The 20,995-nt window shown below is 47.2% G+C and overlaps 2 protein-coding genes across 2 annotated transcripts; both read right to left on the minus strand.

Moving 5' to 3' along the window:
• Positions 1–13,495: 13,495 nt before the first annotated feature.
• Positions 13,496–14,074, minus strand: LOC136460357 (uncharacterized). The gene has a single exon (XM_066460089.1). The coding sequence runs from the start codon at positions 14,072–14,074 to the stop codon at positions 13,496–13,498; it is 579 nt and encodes a 192-aa protein (XP_066316186.1).
• A 1,192-nt stretch (positions 14,075–15,266) lies between these two features.
• Positions 15,267–16,847, minus strand: LOC136457861 (E3 ubiquitin-protein ligase SINA-like 3). The gene is made up of 2 exons (XM_066457865.1): positions 16,510–16,847; positions 15,267–16,184 (listed from the first exon to the last, which is right to left on the minus strand). Exons 1-2 carry the CDS (start codon positions 16,783–16,785, stop codon positions 15,450–15,452), a joined length of 1,011 nt encoding a protein of 336 aa, XP_066313962.1. The 5' UTR covers positions 16,786–16,847; the 3' UTR covers positions 15,267–15,449.
• Positions 16,848–20,995: the final 4,148 nt, after the last annotated feature.

A 20,995-nucleotide genomic window follows, 5' to 3' on the forward strand; every position in this document is an offset into this window, starting at 1 on the left:
GGCGAGACAAGACCGACGACCTGCTATCCTGTTGTGGTGCTAGACTGGGACTGGGAGCTCAGCTGGCTGGCTGCCTTGCTACTAGCGAGCTTAGGACTGTGCACGCATGTGGTCGGAGAGGAGACAAGCTGCGTGATAAGCAGAAAGGGCATTTTGGTCCTTCTCAAAGAAAAGTACCACGGTCAATACAGTTAACTAATGAAATTTTGCCCCAAATGGACGGTAGTGCTATTTAGAGAAGAAAATTTCAACTCGATGCTAGATAAGAAAGTTAAAAAATTTTAGTGCTACACATGAAAGACTGATTTGTTTTAGTGCCAAATAGATAATTCTCTCTTCTTTTTATGTAAACATTCTTATAACAAATTTGAGGCAACTAACAGTCGTTCTATTCTTATAACAGGTGGAGGCCTGAGACCCATACGTTCCACCTACCTTGCGGCGAGATGACCTTGACCATGCAGGACGTGAAGGCTATCTTAGGCCTTCGGTTGGGGGGACTTCTAGTGACAGGTATAGTTGATAACGATCGCTGGAGGGAGCTGGTGGCTCAGTTCACTGGCTTTCTTCCACCGGACGACGAGGTTTCCAAGAAAAATAAGTGAGCAATTCAAGGCTATTTAATACTTGCATTGCTTTCCTGTAGCCATCGGGTCTCATTTTCTTTGGTGAATTTTAGGAAAAGTTCTAGTGTTTCGTCGCCCTAGATCATAGAGCACTTTGATTATTTGGACCCACAGGCTGATGAGGCTCAGATCGACAAGTTTGCTAGAGTGTGGCTTTGGCACTTCCTTGGTGCTTTTCTTTTTCCAGATGCCATGGGCAACACCATCAGCTGGATCTTTCTTGACATACTACGCCAGTCGTGGGAGAACATAGCAGCGTACAGCTAGTACAGCGTAGTCCTGACATGGATGCATCGACAGCTATACATTACCTACCGTCGCACCTCAAGGTATGCAAACCTTGGGGGTTGCTCCTACCTACTCTAGGTTTGGTGTTAGGAACGATGGCCCATTAGGAGGTGATGAGGACATCACTCCTTCAGATGTACCCGCTGATCCTCCAACTGTCATGCAAGGTTCAATGACCGGGGCTCGAATGCGTCGACACAATTTAGAGGTGAGCTCATTCTTAAGCAATCATTTTCATACTTTTGAGAATAGACTACTACCTAATGATGTTATCTTGCTTAGGAACATTAGAGAGGGTCATGAGGGACTTAGAGGAAGAGGTGGAGGCATTGATGACCAGCAAGGACGTTCAACAGAAACCGAAGGCCCGGTCCAACATGATTTTGAGTCTGCCTCGGCCTCTAGAACCAGTCTGCCTTAAACTGGTCACCCAGGACGCATCCAGACTCCATTTTCGACGATACACATATGGTTGGAAAGCTAATTTGATAAGGAAACCAATCCAAGTGGTCTCACATCAAAAGTCCATCAGAATCAATGAGAATCGTTAAAATAAGTCAGCATCCAAAATATGCTAGGGTGCTGCGACACCGTCTTTTGGTCCGTTAGACCATGTATCGTGTTTGGGCCCATTAGGGGGCACATCCAGGGTAGGCGGCAACCCTAAGACCTTTATAATTATACGCCACCACCATTATTAGGTTTTGGGGGTTTTGCTTAGATTAATCTATCAAGAACAGTTTTGCCTATTTATCGGTTTATGAGACCCCAACTTTGTGAGATTAATCATTCATCTGTAATTTGGTTGCTTTCTTTCTTGTTCTTGCTGTGTTCTTCATTGTGCAGGCAGGGATTAGCCTTTTTGATGAGGTCAACCAAATCTATGTCTCGGTTGATAACTAGAGGAGTTGTGGTGCTGAGATTGCAGGGTTCGATCTTTCGATCTGAAGCCGGAACGATGTGTCATTCCCCACCACAACGATAGTTATCACTACCTAATGGAAGATTGGGATCCCTGTTCCCATTAAGTGGTAATCAGAGCTAAGGCATACCGTTAGGTTCACATTTATCCTCTAGTTTTGAGTGTTTCGCATTCGTTCCATAGTCCAGTGCCATATTTTTTTCCTGTCCTATAACCTTCCACGCTATCGCCTTTGCATATTTCAGTTTCAGAGTCTATCGTGTTGAGTTTGTGTCCTGGTCAAGGTCTTGTTGCTGGTTGGGTCATGTTAGAGTCCTAGTTCGTGTGTTTTTCCCTATCATTTCCATCAAATCCTTGCTGACGTGACTAATTTTGCGCGTATTGTTCCCGTTTTATCCTCTAATTCGGAGTCTGTTCTTAGAACTGGTCTAGTTTTCGCATATGAGCTCCGATTTTGATGTTCCATATATCAAAATCAATTAGAAAAAAATTCAGATCTGTCTATCCCCCATCTTGTTGGGGTTAGAAATTTTTATTTTGGTCAAAAACTGGTCACAAGATCCTCTTTTTGTGGTCACAAGCTTTTTATCAATTTTGAGCACATTTTCTGAATTTTCCACAGGCCACACCTTTCACTTATTTAAGTTCATATTTTCTATGGTTACTTCTTTTGTGCTCCTAAGTGATAAAAAATATAAAAAAAGAAAAAGAAAAAGTTAAAATTTCCCAAAAAAACAACGACAACCCAAAAAATAGAAAAAAGAGGGGGCAAAAGAGGAACAATATCTAGAGGAGCACATAGAGAAGGCCAAAGTGAGCTATGTTGGCGTGTGCTATCTAGTTCCTTTTTTGTGTTGCTCTTGCTATCCACCATACTTATTTTTCACACACCTTGCACGTTGTTATCCACCATACTTGTGTTGTCACACACCTGGCACTTGAAACATTTTACACCAGCAACGAGAACAAGTACTTTGGACTATAATTCAGTATTACTTTCTGTTACTGACTTGTGTGCTAAATATACATATTATTTTTTGTGTGCCTTCCAAGCTCTACAAACTCTTCAGATCAGTACAGAAAAAGGGCATTGTAATCTCGGTACCACTGCCTCATAGGTATCACGAGCCAGCCGCCGATTGTACCGCTCACTATTTGCGTTGGTAAGAACTTTGTAAGAGATTGGTAAGACGCTTCCACTTGCTATGAAAAGTGACACCACTGCAACCACGTAGTCATTTGATAAGGATAACTTTCACCGTTTGTTCCTATTTTTGTGTTTACAATAGCAGGAGGTGATCAGACTAGAGATAAAAGTCCTAAGGATTTCAACGAGTGTGTCATCCAAGAGCAACTACAAGCTGCTGTAGATAATGCCCAAAAAGGATGAATGAGGCCATTAGGAAGGCCATCACTGACGCACTCATTGAACTCAACATTGGCAACAACATGGAGAGATTGGATACATGAATTTCCACGCTAACTGACAAGGTTACTGAGTTGAAAACCTTGGTGGCGGTCAACAACGATGTCTCTAGTAGCAACACCGATAGTCTCTTGCTAGAAGACACGGTGAATGATGCCACTAGAAACATAGATTGAGCAGCCTTCCGACAAGCAAGATTATGACGACATCTTCGCCGCAACACGACAGGTATGGGTGGTGTCCACCACCATCAAGGTAATAATCATCATGTGCCCAATGATCCTTATGCTAAGATTAAGTCCACAATACCATCTTTTTGGGTCATTATGATGCTGAGGGATATCTTGATTGGGAGATGACGGTAGAACAAAAGTTTAGTGCCCACCTTGTTCCTGAGCATCATATAGTTCGACAAGCTACTAGTGAGTTTAAGGACTTTGCCATTATTTGGTGGAATGGGCTAGCTGCACAGGATGCTTTACCTAGTACGTGGGAAGAACTTAAAATAGCTATGCGTGATCGTTTTGTTCCTCCTTATCATAGAAACTTACGTAAGAAATTGATGCGTTTAGAACAAGGAGAGAAATCTGTACAGGATTACTATGGTGAGCTCCAAAAGGGATTGATGTGATGTAGTGTTGTGGAGGGGAACGAAGATTCCATTTGTCATTTTTATTTGGGTTTGAGGCGCGAGATTCAAGACATTGTTGATTATAAAGAATCTAACACTGTCAACCAGTTGTTTCAGTTTAATATGCTTGTAGAAAAGGAATTGCAGGGGTGTGAACAATAGAGCAAGAGCAAGGTCAGCACCACATACACGCCACGCTCGACACCATCTTCGGGGCTGACCAAGCCAACTTCTTTTCGAGTGCCTCCACCAGCGAACAAACGACCAGCAGCCTCTAGAGTTACCGCTACACCTAAGGCACCTCCTGCACGACCTTTAGATTTAGGTAAAAATTCTTTGCAGGTGCCTGCCAAGAGTGCCTCGTCCGTTGCATCGATGGGACTCACTTCGGGCATTCAGTGCCACCGCTGCCATGGAATTGGCCATGTGTAGAAGGACTGCCCAAGTCAGCAGGCATACATTGCTATAGAAGATGGCTACATCAGCACCTCTGACATTGAACATGAAGAAGACAAAGACACAGATGAGGAGGGTGGCAAAGTCCTTGGTGGCGAGGACACGATGGCCTATAGGAGCATCATTGTACAATGGGTGCTCAACTCACAAGTCTAGCAACCTGAGAAGCTATAATGTCATAACTTGTTCTAGATTTTCTTCGTCCTTAGCAACCATCAAGCACGTGTCATTATTGATGGAGGTAGCTGCAATAATTTGGTGAGTTCTGATTTGGTCAAGAAGCTTGGCTTGACCACACGCCCGCACCCACGTCCATACCATATTCAGTGGCTAAATGATTTTGGAAAAGCAAAGGTACATAAACTTACAGAGCTTCATTTCCCATTGGTTCTTATGCTGATTCTATTGATTGTGATGTGGTACCTCTGCAAGCCTGTTCACTCTTATTGGGTCATCCTTGGGAACATGATAATGATGCTACACACCATGGTAGAAGTAATAAATACACCTTTATGCATATAGGAAAGAAAATTACTTTAGTACCTTTGATCCCTGCTCAAATTGTACAAGCTTATAGAGAACGCGCTGCTAGTTTGAATGATATTCAATCTGAAAATCAGCAAGTTGCTAATTCTATTCTCTCACCTAAAAAGGATAAGTCTACATCTATTTCTAAGGCTGAGGGGATTAAATTGAAGGGTGGTGTTATGCTTGCAACAAAATGTAACTTTGCTGAAATTTCTGATGATGATATTTGCTATGCTTTGGTATGCAAACGAGCTATATTTTTGCTTGATGATATTGTTAGCTTGGCGTCACCTGCTGTCACTAACCTTTTGTAGGAGTATGAGGATATTTTTCTAGCTGAGATACCCCCTAGGGCTGCCACCTATGAGAGGGATAGAGCATCAAATCAACTTAATTCTAGGAGCAACCCTACCCAACCTGCTGCCTATTAAACCAATCCTAAGGAGACTAAGGAAATTCAGTGGTAATTCTAAGACCTTTTGGACCACGGTTATGTACGTGAAAGCCTTAGTCCTTGTGTCATTCCTGTACTTTTGGTTCCTAAGAAAGATGGAACTTGGCGTATGTGTGTTGATTGCAGAGCCATCAATAATATTACTATTCAGTATCGTCATCCTATTCCTAGGCTAGATGACATGCTTGATGAGTTGTGTGGTTCTATAATTTTCACAAAGATTGACTTAGAAAGTGGCTACCACCAAATTAGAATAAAACTTGGAGATGAATGGAAAATCACGTTTAAAACCAAATTCGGGTTGTATGAGTGGTTAGTAATGCCTTTTGATTTGACAAATGCACCTAGCACTTTCATGCGCTTAATGAATGAGGTTTTAAGAGCTTTTATTGATCAGTTTTGTGGTAGTTTACTTTGATGATATATTGATTTACAACAAGTGTTTTGTTGAACATATGGATCACTTACGTGCTGTTTTTAATACTTTACGTGATGCACGTTTATTTGATAACCTTGAGAAGTACACCTTTTGCACGAATTGAGTTTCTTTTCTTGGCTATGTTGTAACTCCACAGGGAATTGAGGATGGACGAGATGAAAATTAAAGCCATACAGAGCTGGCCGATTCCCCAAACCATCACACAGGTGAGGAGTTTTCTTCGTCTTGTAAGTATTCTACCGCCTCTTCATCAAAGATTTCAGCCGCATTGCTGCCCCGTTGCATGAGTTGACGAAGAAAGGGGTGGTGTTTCATTAGGGAAAGGCATATGAGGAGTCCTTTGACACTTTGAAGGACAAGCTCACACACGCACCATTGCTGCAACTTCCAAACTTTGGTAAGACTTTTGGGCTAGAATGTGATGCTAGTGGAGTTGGCATTGGGGGTGTTTTGATGCAAGATGGTAAACCCATTGCTTACTTTAGTAAAAAATTGCATGGCCCTATTCTAAATTATTCCACGTATGATAAAGAATTGTATGCACTTGTCCATTCTTTAGAGACGTGGCATCATTATTTATGGCCTAAAGAATTTGTTATTCATTTTGATCATGAATCACTTAAGTATCTTCGCTCTCAACATAATCTGAATCATAGGCATGCTAAATGGGTTGAATTTATTGAATCTTTTCCTTATATTATCAAACATAAGAAATGGAAGGATAATGTGATTGCTGATGATTTGTCTAGATGATATGCATTACTGTCCCAACTTGATTGTCAGATTTTTGGGCTTGAATTAGTAAAAAAACAATATGCGCTTGATCCTGATTTTAAGGACATGTTGCTAAATTATAGAGAGGGACGTACGTGGAATAAGTTTATGATCAACGATGGGTTTTATTTAGAGCTAACCGCTTATGCATTCCAGTTGGCTCCGCTCGTCTTTCGTTGTTGCAGGAGGCACATGGAGGCAGATTGATGGGACATTTTGGAGCCAAGAAGATAGAGGAGGTGCTTGTCCACATATTTCTTTTGGCCTAGGATGGGGCAAGATGTAGAACGTTACATGGCTCAATGCACCACATGTCAAAAAGCTAAGTCAGCGGTTGAACCCACATGGTTTGTATATGCCTCTTCCTATTCCTTCTACTCCTTGGGCTGATATATCTATGAATTTTGTGTTGGGGTTGCCAAGGACTATGAGGGGGAGGGATAATATTTTTGTGGTGGTTGATCGTTTTTCTAATATGTCATATTTTATTCCTTGTCATAAGAGCGACGATGTTGTTCATATTGCTGACCTTTTCTTTCAAGAAATTGTTTGCTTGCATGGTATGCTTTCTACTATTGTTTCATATTGCGATGCAAAATTCTTGAGTCATTTTTGGTACACTTTGTGGAATAAATTGGGGACCAAGCTATTGTTTTCTACAACATGTCATCCCCAAACTGATGGGCAAACTGAGATAGTGAATCATACATTGTCCACCATGTTGAGAGCAATTTTGAAGCGCAATTTAGAGATGTGGGAAGAATGTTTGCCGCATGTGGAGTTTGCATATAACAGGGCGTAACATTCCACCACCAAGGTAAGTCCTTTTCATGTAGTGTATGGTTTTAACCCTCACGCTCATATTGATCTTTTGTCTTTACCTACCACTGAAAGAACATATAGTGATGCTAGAGAGCGTGCTGATTTCATTCGTAAGTTGCACAAAACAACTAAAGTAAATATTGAAAGAATGAATGAAAAGTATAGAATTACTGGTAGTATAGGTAGAAAAGAAATTAAACTTGAACCAGGTGATTTGGTTTGGTTACATTTAAGAAAAGATAGATTTTCTAAGCTACATAAGTCTAAATTAATGCCAAGAGCAGCTAGTCCTTATAAGATAATTAAGAAAATAAATGATAATGCCTACAAACTTGAGTTGCCACCCGAGTTCGGGGTTAGTCCTACCATTAACATTACAGATTTGAAGCCTTATTTGGGAGAAGAAGATGAGCTTGAGTCGAGGATGACTCAGTTTCAAGAGGGGGAGGATGATGAGGACATCACTCCTTCGGATGTACCCGTTGATCCTCCAACTGTCATGCAAGGTCCAATGACCTGGGCTCGAATGTGTCAACTCAATTTAGAGGTGAGCTCGTTCTTAAGCGATCATTTTTATACTTTTGAGAATAGACTACTATCTAATGATGTTATCTTGCTTAGGAACATTGGAGAGGGTCATGAGGGACTTAGAGGAAGAGGTGGAGGCATTGATGACCAGCAAGGACGTTCAACAGTAACCGAAGGCCCGGTCCAACATGATTTCGAGTCTGCCTCGGCCTCCTAGGACCAGTCTGCCTTAAACTGGTCACCCAGGACGCATCCGGACTCCATTTTCGACGATCCACATATGGTTGGAAAGCTAATTTGATAAGAAATCCAATCCAAGTGGTCTCACGTAAAAATACCATCAGAATCAATGGGATCGTCGAAACAAGTTAGCATCCAGAATCTGCTAGGGTGCTGCGACATCGTCATTTGGTCCGTTGGACCGTGTATCGTGTTTGGGCCCATTAGGGGGCGTGTCTAGGGTAGGCGACGACCCTAAGACCTTTATAATCATATGCCGCCACCGTCATTAGGTTTTTAGGGTTTTGCTTAGATTAATCTGTCAAGAACTATTTCGCCGTTCATCGGTTTGTGAGACCCCAACTATATTCTTCGAGGCAGTTACATATGATTAAATTATTAATGGCTAATTCATTATCATGTTCAATGTAGCATTGGAACGGGCAGGATACACTCCCTACAGCTCTGTATATCTGGACAGAAGTTGAGTTAGTTAGAGGGATGCGAGACGCAAGTACAGGGAGTACACGGACGGTCTCGACGTCCTGACACAGCACCAGGTTACACTCTCTTTACTATCATACATGTGTTCTTTGATGTACACTATATCACAACCTAACTCAATTGCAAAATGTTCAGGTGCATTGGTGTCCTTGGGATGCTCCAGAGCTCGAGTACTATCTCAGTCCTATCACTAGGGATGAGTCAGACGAGTATCGCTGCAACGTCCCTCTTATTTTCTTCCACGTGGTCGAGATTCACTTGCCCATCAGGGTTTGCATGGCAGTTTGGAAGAATGACAAGGCTACCCACCACCGCTTTACTCCACCAACCAAGAATTACATGGGTGCGTTATCGATTAATAACAAAGCTACAATTAAGAGGTGTGTGTGGTACAACTAACATCATTTTGTTGCAGGTATGACCATAGGAAGAGGTATAAGATCAAGGATTGGCACGTGACACACAACGCGTACATCCACTTGTGGCAGAACAAGGAACGGCAACCGGTCCATGCGGGTCCCCCACACGACCAGCACACCTTCGACGAGTACCTATGGTGGCTTCATAGGTCTATGAGGACACATATCAAGCCCCCGTACACTGAGGAGACGATTGATGAGGACTTAGAGGAAGATGTGATCGAAGATGTGTACGACGTTTCCACTAGGGACGACACACAACTACAGAGAGTCCTCACTTCAAAGATACGTGGTAAGATACTCGAATGGTATAATTTGTTATCCATTTGGTATTAAGTATGTGTACTAAAACTATCCAACCAGTATTTTTGTACCCAGGCGACACAATTGTCAAGGATGTCCAACAAAGCAGCGTTCTAGCTTCACGAGTCTAGAGGACAGGGGCCTAGGCGTTCTCGAGGCTTTTGTAGAGGTAACCATAAACTTGTCCGTTCTAAAAATGTTTCTTTAGTGTATATGCATTTGGGAAATACACTAACTTTAACCTCTATTTATGCAGAAGGTGGAGCGGAGCTGCAGGAAGCTAGATCAGAAGCTGAGCTACATGGACACTCCTTGGGTGAAACCGGCAGTCCCAGACGTGGTCAGGTGGCATGTCTCTGGCTCTTTGAGGACACCAGTCGGCTCTTCTCAGCCGGTGATAGGTGCCACTTCCGCAGTGCGTACACCACCACATCATAGCGCTGGGAAGGACCCTGCAAACGAGGACGACGATGACGATGACGCCGACCCCAGGCTTCCGCAGACAGCACCACCAATGGGACTGATTGGCCGTAGGATGAAATCGGCTTGTCTCATCTAGGTGGTGCCCCGCTTGGTACCCAAGGAGCCTCACAAGTAGTAACAAAGGTAGTTTCTTTAAATATGTAGGCTCCATGAACTAACGATCATAAAGATTATAAGTAATTGTGCATATCATATACTTGTAGGGTACGAGCCAGTACGCACCGGCAACACGACCACACCGACGTTGGCTACACTCCTAATGTGTTGCCAACAAATCAAAAGAGACAGAGGTGTCCGAGGGATCCTTACACTCCTAGGTCTTAGTTTGTTAGGTCGAACGAATATTGTCGTCTGAAACTTGCAGACTCAGTTGGTTATGTTATGTCGAACTTATGTCGAACCAATAAAAATATTATGTGACAGCTTGTCAACTTGCACAAGGACTTTATTTATTTGCTTCATATTAGTTTCAATGCATCGCGGCAGCACTGCCGGCGAGATTAACTAGCAACTAGTTCAGAAACCAGTAGTACCGGCGTATCTCGCCGCCGGTGGCCGGTGTCTTGACCCTGATCTTCCCGAGCTTGATCATCGCTACCACAAAATCGTCGAAGAAGGCACCCTGGTTGGACGCGTAGTAGTCGACCGGGCTAGCGCGACCTCATGTCAGACTAGAGCACCTGCTCGGAGCCTACCGGCGAGGGGTCGAGGAAGGCAAAGGCATTGGGGTCGGAGCTGCAGGTGCCATTCAGCTGCGACGCAAAGCCAGGGTCCATGGTCGCGTCACTGCCGATCATCACCGATAGTAGCCGATCTTCTGTCTATGTCTAGGTCCTACCGCGTCGTGGGACATGGCGCATCACTTGCTGCGCCATGATCGGTGGCGCGGTAGACCCTGCCACATCATCAGTCAGCAGCCCTGGTTGTCGCTAGGATCATCCTCCCGTTGCGCCACCATGCATGGCACGACACAGGCAGTTTCGCCGCGCCATGGCAATAGGCGCGGCCAAAAGTTTTAGTTTTGGAAGAAAAAAACTGTGTTAGATTTAAAATTAGTTTACAAAAAGTGTTAAAAATAAAAAAAATCGAATTTGGAGGACTAAATATGCAGTCTTGAGTAGCTACTATGGCTGTGGTAGCAGAAGTTCCTTACCCATCACAGCCATGAATAGTTCTCCTTGACTGTTCAACTAAATTTGCGAGACACTAAACTCCTTGTGCTTTTTTCTGGATGGATAGTAACTATAGTCCCTTTGTCTTTTGTTTTCAGCGTTCAGCTAATGAGCCTGTTCGCTGGTTGGTTTCTAGGCTGATAAGCTCAGCTGATGCTGGTTTGTTGTGAGAGGAAAACACTGTTAGCTGGCTGATAAGCCCTGGCTAAAATCAACAAACGAACAGGCTGAATGTGTGCTCTTAATCCACTGAACAACTGCCCATGTATATTGTTTTTCTTTGTAGACCTATCTGTGCTATATTGCTGTGATATTGTTTGTCTTTTTCAATAGCCAGCACTATGTTGGGCTGCTACCATTCATGGGCAAAGCTGAAGCCTGGAGTCATCGAACTATGGTTGATATGTGTGACATTTTGATTTCTGGTTGGTTTCACACTTTAGGATGGTAATTTCAAACCAAAGAGACAACAAGCCATGGCCTACAGTCACCCTGGGCAAAAATAACCGAGAACCGAACCGAAATAACCAGGAATCGAAACCAAATTAACCGAAACTGAAAATTTCGGTTCCCAGTTCTCAGGAACCGAAATAATGTCGGGTAACTCGATTTCAGACCTCGGTTAACCAAACAAAACCGAAGAACCGACTTAAAATGCTCCCCTCGATTTATGTCCCAAGGCCCAAATAGGCCCAGGCGAGGCCCGATAACGTATTCAAGTATAAATACAGAACCTTTAGGGTTTCTTGGCTCCTCCCTCACTCTCTCTGTCTCACCGCACGCCTCCCTCTCCCACCAAGCTGCCTCTCCCTTCCCGAGAGGCAAGACCGAGACCAAGCGTGCCTCTCTCCGCTTCGTCCTCCCTCTTCCTCTCCACTCTAGGCCTCCCTCTCCTTCTCCCTCTCTTTCTCTCCCTCTCCCTTTCTAGAGCCTGGGGCGCGTCCCCTTTCGGCAGCTGCGCGACGCGGGGGGCGTGGCCCCTCCTCTGGCGACAGCGCGATGCGGTGGGCACTGGCACCTCCTCCAGCGATGGCACGACGCAGGGTGCGCGGCCCCTCCTTCAACGGCGGAGGCACGGCGGGTGGCCCCACCCACACCCCGAAGCACCTCCACCACCGTCCCATGGCTGGATCCAGTGGAGGGCGACCAGATCTATGGTGCCCCCACGATAGTGGATCTAGGCCCGGTGCGCTTCACGATAGCGGATCCACTGCCTCCCCTGTCCCGGTCCTCCCCGGTCGCCGGTGTCTGCTCTGGAGGTTGAGGCTGAGGCCGATGCGTGCCCACTGCCCTGGAGGCCGGATCTGGACGAAGGGGTGACTGCCACCGTTTTTTTCATTTTTCTCCTTTTCTTCCCTTCTGTTTCGCTGATGTAATGTATGGCTCGGTTAGTTCGGTTCTAACCGAAACCGAACCGAACTAACCGAGACCGAATTTCCTCGGTTCCAAGTTTCCTAGCTAACCGATCAGTTCCATTTTTATGCTAACTGAATTTTGTAAAGAACCGAGGAACCGAACCGATCGGTTTTGGTTAACCGAATGCCCAGGGCGAGCCTACAGTGCATCTCAAAGGCAAGGCATCACTGATGCAGTGACGCTGGCCAGCCATACATCTCATGATTAAGGCCAGGGGAACATGATTAAGGCATCACTTTGTAGGATGGTATTTCCTCCGTTCTTAAAAGAATGTGATTCTTGTTTTTCGAGAAGTCAAACGGTTTTAAATTTAACTAAATTTATATAAAAGAAAGTACTAGCATTCATGATATAAAATAAGTATCATTAATTTAGTTATAGAATATATTTTTATAATAAAACTATTTAGAGATTAATACTATTTATTATAAAGTTGATCATAAATTAGTTTCACCAATTGTATTATTTTGTAGACAGAGGTAAAAAATTCAAACCAAAGAGACATGGCTGCGTAAGAAGTCTGAACTCGGCACGAGACAACAGGCTACGCGTAGCCTCGTGCTTAGTACTCACTCCGTCTACCAAAAATACAATGAGAGAATTCCTTATTTGACACTGAAGAAATGACCCGTTCCTTTCTTGGCCCTCAAAAAATTTTCGTTCCCTATTTGACACCGAGTTCAACTTTCGTTCCTTCCGTGACACTCCGTCGCGTTTTCCATCCGGCCACCGTTAACTGCGCTGTGAAAAGGCGATTTTGCCCCTGTGGGCCCCACCACCCTTCTCCTCTCCTCCTCCAGGCAGTCGCCTCGCTCCCTCCGTCTCCCCGCAGTCGCGCAGACACGCCCGTCCCTCCCGATGGCGCCCTCCACTCTCTCCCTCTCTCCACTCTCTCTCTCCCTCCCTCCCTCCAACTCTCCATTCCGAGCCCCTCTCCATCCCGAGCACGGCGGTGGTCCTCCCTTCCCATGGCGCAGCGGCGCTCCTCCCTTCCCTAGGCGCGGCGGCGCCCCTCCCTTCCCTAGGCGCGGTGGCGCCCCTCCCTTCTGCGCTCCTCCCTCTCCTCGATGGCGACCGGCGGTAGACTAGAGCGGCGACGACGGTGGCGTGGTGGAGCAGGCGGCCGCGACGACGGCGGTGGAGTCCGGCGAGATCCGGCCTCGGGGCACGCGGATCCAGCCTCGGGGCTCACGGATCCGGCCTCGGGGCGCGTGGATCCGGCCTCGGGCGACCGGCGGTGGACTAGAAGCGGCGACGACGGTGGCGCGGTGGAGCAGGTGGCCGCGATGATGACGGTGGAGTTCGGCGAGATCTGGCCTCGGGGCTCGCGGATCTGACCTCGGGGCGCGCGGATTCGGCCTCGGGGCGCGCGAATCCACCCACGGATCTGGCGAGCTCGCCGGCGGCAAATCGAGGGCGGGCACGGGCACGGCAGCGGCTGGATCTGTTGGTGGGGAAGCCGGATTCGGCTCGACGGTGGAGGATGCACCCCGGCGGCGGATCCAACGAGCGTCGACGGCTGCCCGTGGATGGGCTCGGTGGGCCCATGGGTGGCGGGGACGGCCGGCGGCCTTCTCAGGTGGCGCGGCCGCGGACTGGGGAGGACACGGCGGCTTGGAGGAGAGGAGGGAGAAGGGTGGTGGGGCCCATAGGGGCAAAATCATCTTTTCACAGCGCAGTTAACGGTGGCCGGATGGAAAACGCGACGGAGTGTTACGGAAGGAACGAAAGTTGAACTCGGTGTCAAATAGGGAATGCAAATTTTTTGAGGGCCAAGAAAGGAACGGGTCATTTCTTCAGTGTCAAATAAGGAATTCTCTCAAATACAATTCTTGCTTCTCGACGAACCCATCAATTTAAATTTTGACTAAAATTATATAAAAAATACAAACATTTATAATACAAAATTAGTACATTAAATTAATTATAGAATATATTTTTATAATAAATTTATTTAGAGACATAAATATTAATATTATTTATTATAAATTTGATCAAACTTTTTTTTTTCTGAAGTGAGGAGTACATCTCTAAGGCAAGGCATCACTGAGGCAGTGACGTGGTCGGCCATACATCTGACGATCAACAGCCAGGGCCAGGGGAACACGAATCCGAACGAGAAAAGGTGAAGATAGGTGTTTGGTTACTCATCGGATATTTGATATATGCATAGAGTATTAAATATAAATTAATTATAAAACTAATTGTATAGTTTGTGACTTAATTTGTGAAACGAATCTTTTAAGCATAATTAGTACATGATTTGACAATGTGGTACTATAGTAAACATGTGTTAATGCTAGATTAATTAGGCTTAATAAATTCGTCTCGTAGAGTACTGATAAATTCTATAATTTATTTTTTATCAATATCTAAACACCTCATACGACACCCTTATATAATATCTCCTAAATTTTAGTCACATGATCCAAGACACCCATTAATCCTTGAGCCATTGAAAAGACCGACACTGCCAGCAAGACCACAATTTACAACCTGTCTCCAGCGCCACTGTCCTTGCACAGATGATCCCAATCTATTTGCACAAAGATTACAAGATGAATTGTCTGATATTGCCATTACCCTTTTGAATTTTGTCTGATATTGTCTGATATCGCAATCTGTTCACTTGATGTCAGGGGCGTCAAGAACAGAAGGCCCGTAAAGAACAGAACGCACGAACCAATTTCACAGGAGCACGAATCTTGGAGGAATTATAGGTTGCATAAATAAGTAGAGCTACTTGCATTGAAGTACTACCAAACTGCAATTAGACACCAGGTAAAATGCAGAGAACTAGTAGTACTGCCTGTTCGCTGTTTGCTTCTAAACCATCGTAAATTTCTAAGCTAGGAATAGTGTTTTTCTCTCGCACCAAATCAAACCAAACCAAACGATAAATAATCCACGATCGTTTACGACCTCCCGAACAAGCCATAACCACCACATTCAGCTACTACTAAGACTCCAATATTGAAGTAGGAGTAGAGTATTACTGCTAACCAAGCTAACTAATTAGTGCCTAGTTTCCGATCCTCATTACTGCAGCATCCTCCTGGGCAGGCTCGACGGCGGAGTGGCGGACGGGGACCTCGACCTGATAGTGGACGCGCCGACTTTGTCGATGCGGGCCATGAGGGCAGGCGGCTCGCCGGACTCGCCGTACAGCAGCGGCGGCAGCGGCAGGAACATGATCTTGTCGGTCGCCGGGAAGCCGCCGGCCAGGTCGCTGCTGGCCACCACGGACGTGAGCAGCAGGGCGTTGCCCGCGACCTCCGCCCAGAGGTTACAGGTGTAGTGGGGTGCCCCCGCGGCCGCGTCGCCGCACGCCCTCACGCACACCAGCGACACGGCCGTGGCCGCGCCGAAGGCGCACGGGGACACCAGGAACACGGACCCGTCCGCCTTGCCCACCAGGACCAGCTTCTCCTCGGGGCCCGGGACGGCGAGCTTGCACGGCTTCGCGTAGTCGACCTCGGTGACGGGCCAGGCGTGGTGGCTGAAGAAGTGCTCGGCCAGCCTCGCCGGCGAGGTGAAGTGCCCGCAGCCAGGGGCCGGGCAGAAGCAGGGCGCGAACCGGCAGGAGCGGTGGTGGTCCGACGACTCGTGGTAGACGACCCAGCTCGTGCAGCCGTACGCCTCGTAGGCGCACGCCACCTTGGCGTCGCGCACGATCCCGTCCAGCTTGGCACAGGGGACGTAGGTGCCGGCGCCGGCGCAGGCCTGGACGTGGCTGCCGCGACAGCCGCGGCACACGACGTGGCCGGCCTCGCACTACAACCCAAAACAAAGGCAAGAGTTTCAAGAATCAAATTAATCGCATGATATCAACATTTCTCTGCATAGAATTCTTTCCGTCCAAAAAGGATTCAAGATTTCATCATAGCACAAAACACCCGATCCAAAGAAAGTTTTTTTCTTCTGAATGCCAAAGGAAAGTTCTTGATTTCCTCCTAGAAAACCGTCTTCCCCTCTTCCCTCTTTCCATGCTCTTCAATATTTTCTAGCAGAACACCCTCCCCGTCTGAAAAAAGACCCAGGCAGAATTTCCCCCGCTAAATCTTTGTCTCAATACCGTTTATCAGTAGGAGTAACTGACCTCGAAGGTAGGGGGTTTGAGGGGCAGGACGCAGGTATGGCAGTGGAAATGCGACACGGCCATCCGGATGTTGATCTGCGGCTCCTCCATGGCTTGCACCACCGCCACCAGAGCTCCCTCTCCCTGCCCACCTTGGCCTGCCTCTTCTCCTCCCTGCGCGCGCTGCTCCTGCTTCACCTCGCCGTTGGTTATGGCCAGCGCCCTGGACCTCTTGGCGCCGTTGGCGTGCTCGCCGTCCTGCTCAGCGACCCTCTTCTGCTGCTGCTGGGAAGACATGGCGTAGGGGAGCAAATGTGCTCTTTTTTTTTCGGTGATGTGGGGTGGGGTTGCCGGGTTGGGTTGGGTTGGCCGGTTGGGTAGCCTTGTAGGAGTAGATAGACCTGTACAAATAGAAGAAAAGCGTCTGAACGATACATGACCATAAATACGAACCATACATGGCCATCAATACATTCTCTTAATTATTACGATAATATTTTAAAGTAGCACGCTGTTTCTCTGAACCATACATTGTTTTTTCTGAACCTTTTATTTTGCAGGAGCAATCAGATATGATGTTCTTGCTGAGTTTCAGGCTGCGTTTAGTTCGCGAAATTTAGAAAATTTGGCTACTGTAGCATTTTCGTTTTTATTTGGTAATTAGTGTTCAATCATGGACTAATTAGGCTCAAAACGTTCGTCTCGCGATTTCCAACCAAACTGTGCAATTTTTTTTTCGTCTATATTTAATGCTCCATGCACGTATCGTAAGATTCGATATGATAATTATTGTAGCATTTTTTGGAAAACTTTTTAGAAACTAAACATAGCCTCACTAGTTGGACATTTGGTGCAATCTAAATGTCTTTTTGCAAATTTGTATGAATGCCTTTTGCCTCCTCAAATATAGATTGTTTTGGCCCTGTTCACTTGTCTTATAATCTATATTTTTTGACTTGTCTTTTCAGATGGAATAGTATTTTTCTCTAACAACAAATTAGCCGGGATAATGTTTCAGCTTGTTTTTTTCAGCGAAGTGAACGGGGCTCTGTTCTACAACCTTACTTTAGCAGTATTTTTCAGCAAATGAATATTGTTTTTCTCTCACAAGAAATAAACATAAGCATCAGCATAAGCCAAATTTAAGTGAAACAAGCTAGAGAACAACAGAACACCTTTGTGCATCTATGAACTTGCAACAATCAGCATTACTTTTGATTTAATTCCAAGACACTTTACAACACAATGGCAATCTATACAATTTGCATGATTTTGCTGCTTTGGATACAATCACAGTTTGCTAGCTCTTGCACAAATTGCATTTTACACACAAGATCTGAAGTTAGAGCATTAGAGATTGGAGAAGCACGAGAGACAATAGCTGTGTCTGGAGTGCTGAGCTCGAGCTCTTCACGGGCGGTAGACGTGCAGGAGGTGGGCAACTGTGGAAACGCTGCAGGTCGGCAAGCGTCTAGGACGACGATAGCGTGACCCTCGGCATGGGGGCAGTGATGGTGTGGCCCTCGGTGAGGGGACGAAGAGGGCGCGACTCTCGAGTAGGAGACAAAAAAGTTTTTTGGTGTGTAGATGTTAGGCACACACTATCCTCACCGTTCAACACCACATCGAGATGTGTGCAATCATAATCAGTAGAGTGGTGTCGGGTATCGGTATTAGGGGTACCCAAAGTAGGGATTTGAGGACCACGGACGACGACTCGCCTAGATAATCAAAGACGTATTTCAGCCTCGACAAACCCTGAAAGGACGGTCTCCATCTCGACCAACCCCGAAGGGACAGTTTCTGTCTCGCCCGACCCTAAGGCGACGGTCTCCATCTCGCCCGACCCCTCGGGCACGAGCCCTGTCTCGCCCGACCCTGAGGGCACGGGCTCCGCCTCGTCCGACCCCTGTGGCATGGTGTCGGGTACCATAAAACAGGGGTACCCCCGAACATTTACCGAGTGAATCACTTAAGCCCTATCAAAGTCAAAGCCGAAAGGTAAACCATCGGTTAAACCCCGGCCTCGTCCGAGCCCACCGGCTCTCCGCCTCGCTCCCGGCCTCACGCGGGAGGTCTCGACGGCCCACCAAACCTCCGCCTCGCGCGAGGCCTTGCACAGGGGGCCTCAACGGGGAACCAATGTTCCGTCTCGCCCGAGGCCCCGCGCGTAAAGCCTCGGACGAGATGTCGATTCTCCGTCTCGCTCGAAGCCGGCTCGGCAATAATCCATCGCTTCTGCCTCGACCGGGCTCCTCGACAGCGTCACATCCCATTAATGCATCAACCGCTCCCGCAATCTCAGCCGGATGATGGCTCGACACCATGGAGTGGCCGACGGGACAAGGAGTCGAATAACGCCATACCGACTAGGACAGGGCGCGGCTGGGGTTACCGACCACTGTGTTCTGGTGCTGTGCCCACGATTAGCGCCTGCACTACACTGTGCCACGTAACCCCCGCCCCGGAGACAACGCGGCATGGGGAGTCTAGTCCGGGTCACCATAGCCTCGGAATCAGCATACGAGACCAACTGTTCTCTCCTAGCCTTGGCAATCTACATCAGGGTCTCAACAACCTCAGGATTCACGTCTGCCGAGACCCCCACGATGGCTCAGACTCGGTGCCAACTGAGCCACGGCTTCTCGCGCAGTCAACACATAATGACCAGCACGTCGATCACCATGCCCACTTCAGGATAACATTGGAGCTCCCACGACGCACAGGATCGGATGTGACCGGCGTGTCGCACCAGTACTTCAAGGATGGGACCACTCTGTCACCCACGCCGCCACAGTAATAGGCTACAGGGCTCGGACATGCCGCCTCCGTCTGCACGATGCCATGTAGCTAGCGAATGTATCACCCTAGTCCCCCCTTCAACTATAAAAGGGAGGGACCTAAACCGTTTCTAGGGGGACGAGGAGGTCTATGCCCACACAATGAACTCACGCATAAACGCACAGACGAACGCTCGAACTTTCCCGTGGCCTGAGATCAGCATCTCAAGCAATCCGCGCCGCCCCATGTAGAGACTTGGGATTAGCTCCCTCTCTCGCCCTGCTTGTAACCCCCTACTACGAGCACTTTGGTGCAAGGAATACAAGATCGATCTCTCAAACTGGACGTAGGGTGTTCATGACCCAAACAAGTATAAACCTTGTGTCTCTTTGCATCACCATCCAGGATTGGGAACACGCAGTATAAATTTACTATTTGGTTGAGGGCCCACCGGTCCGAAACACTAACACATGGGCTCCATCTCGCCCGACGCCATACCGCCTCCAACCACTACGGGTCTAAGGGTACGACCCTGGGGTCAAACTTCTGACACCGAAAAGGAAGCAAACTCATCTCGATGTGATCCATCACCACATTAGGCCACACCCAGGGGTTCACATCGCCTACAGTGACGGGTGCGTGGTCGCTATGCTGCCTACTCCCCGTACGACTGCTGACAGGTACGTCGGTTTGCCATGACCAGCTGATGACATTGGGGCATGACACAAGTGGTGAATAGGAGCCTAACGTGGAGCCATCCCCGTCACCCTCGCTTTTCTCCTTCTTCCTCTCTATAACCTGCATCTTCCTCTTCACCTATAAAAGGGGAAAAGGACGCCTCAAGAAGGGGTGAACAAGCACACGACAATGAACACATAGCTGAACAAACTCTTAGCACTCTTCAATCCTTTCACCAAAGACATAGGACCTTTTCCTCTCTCACCCATTTGTAACCCCTACTATAAACTAGTGTTGGTAACACGAGCAGCAACACACTAGATGTAGGGACATTCTGCTCGAATGAATATAAATCCTTGTGTCCTCCGAGCATACCATTTGGGTCAGACGCGCAGATACAAATTTACTAGCCGATGATCCAAAACACCGATAGTTGGTGCGCTAGGTAGGGGCTTTTTACGCATCTCGACGTCCACATCAGGCCTTAGATGGCTAGCCATGACGTTAGCTAGGTCCTAGGCGCGCACATGCGCTTTGGGAATCTAGACTTTATCATCATGACGGAGGGAGAGTTGGTGAAGGCTTCTACCACCTGTCCAACCTCTCCACTCTAGCAGCCTTGACGTGATCATCAACGCGTTTAAGGAGCTACAGCTGCACGTGTCGAAGGCCCGTGCCCCCAGGAGCGACCAGCTCCTCGGCTTTGTTCTTGGGAGGCTAGAGCGCCAACTCGACGCCTTGCTGGGACCCCGACCATCCCAAGAGGACCTATGCTACCTCACATTCTCATTCGTTAATGTCATGATGCAGCTTGCTGGAGGGGAACCACTCTCCCCAGAATGCACCTCGACATCATTCTCGTTCTGTCTGCACAACGCCGCAAGGACCATGGGCCACCTCATGGCACAGCGCATGCACCCATCCCCTACGAACGATGAGTTTGTGGGGATGACTGAATACGTCGTGGAATCTTTCTGCGACCTTCTCATGGGAGATTCAGAGTCCCCCTCTAACTGACTCCAGCAGGGGGAGCCATCACCCCTCGCAA

Source organism: Miscanthus floridulus, chromosome 6 (genome assembly GCF_019320115.1).
Source record: "Miscanthus floridulus cultivar M001 chromosome 6, ASM1932011v1, whole genome shotgun sequence".
Lineage (NCBI taxonomy): Eukaryota > Viridiplantae > Streptophyta > Magnoliopsida > Poales > Poaceae > Miscanthus > Miscanthus floridulus.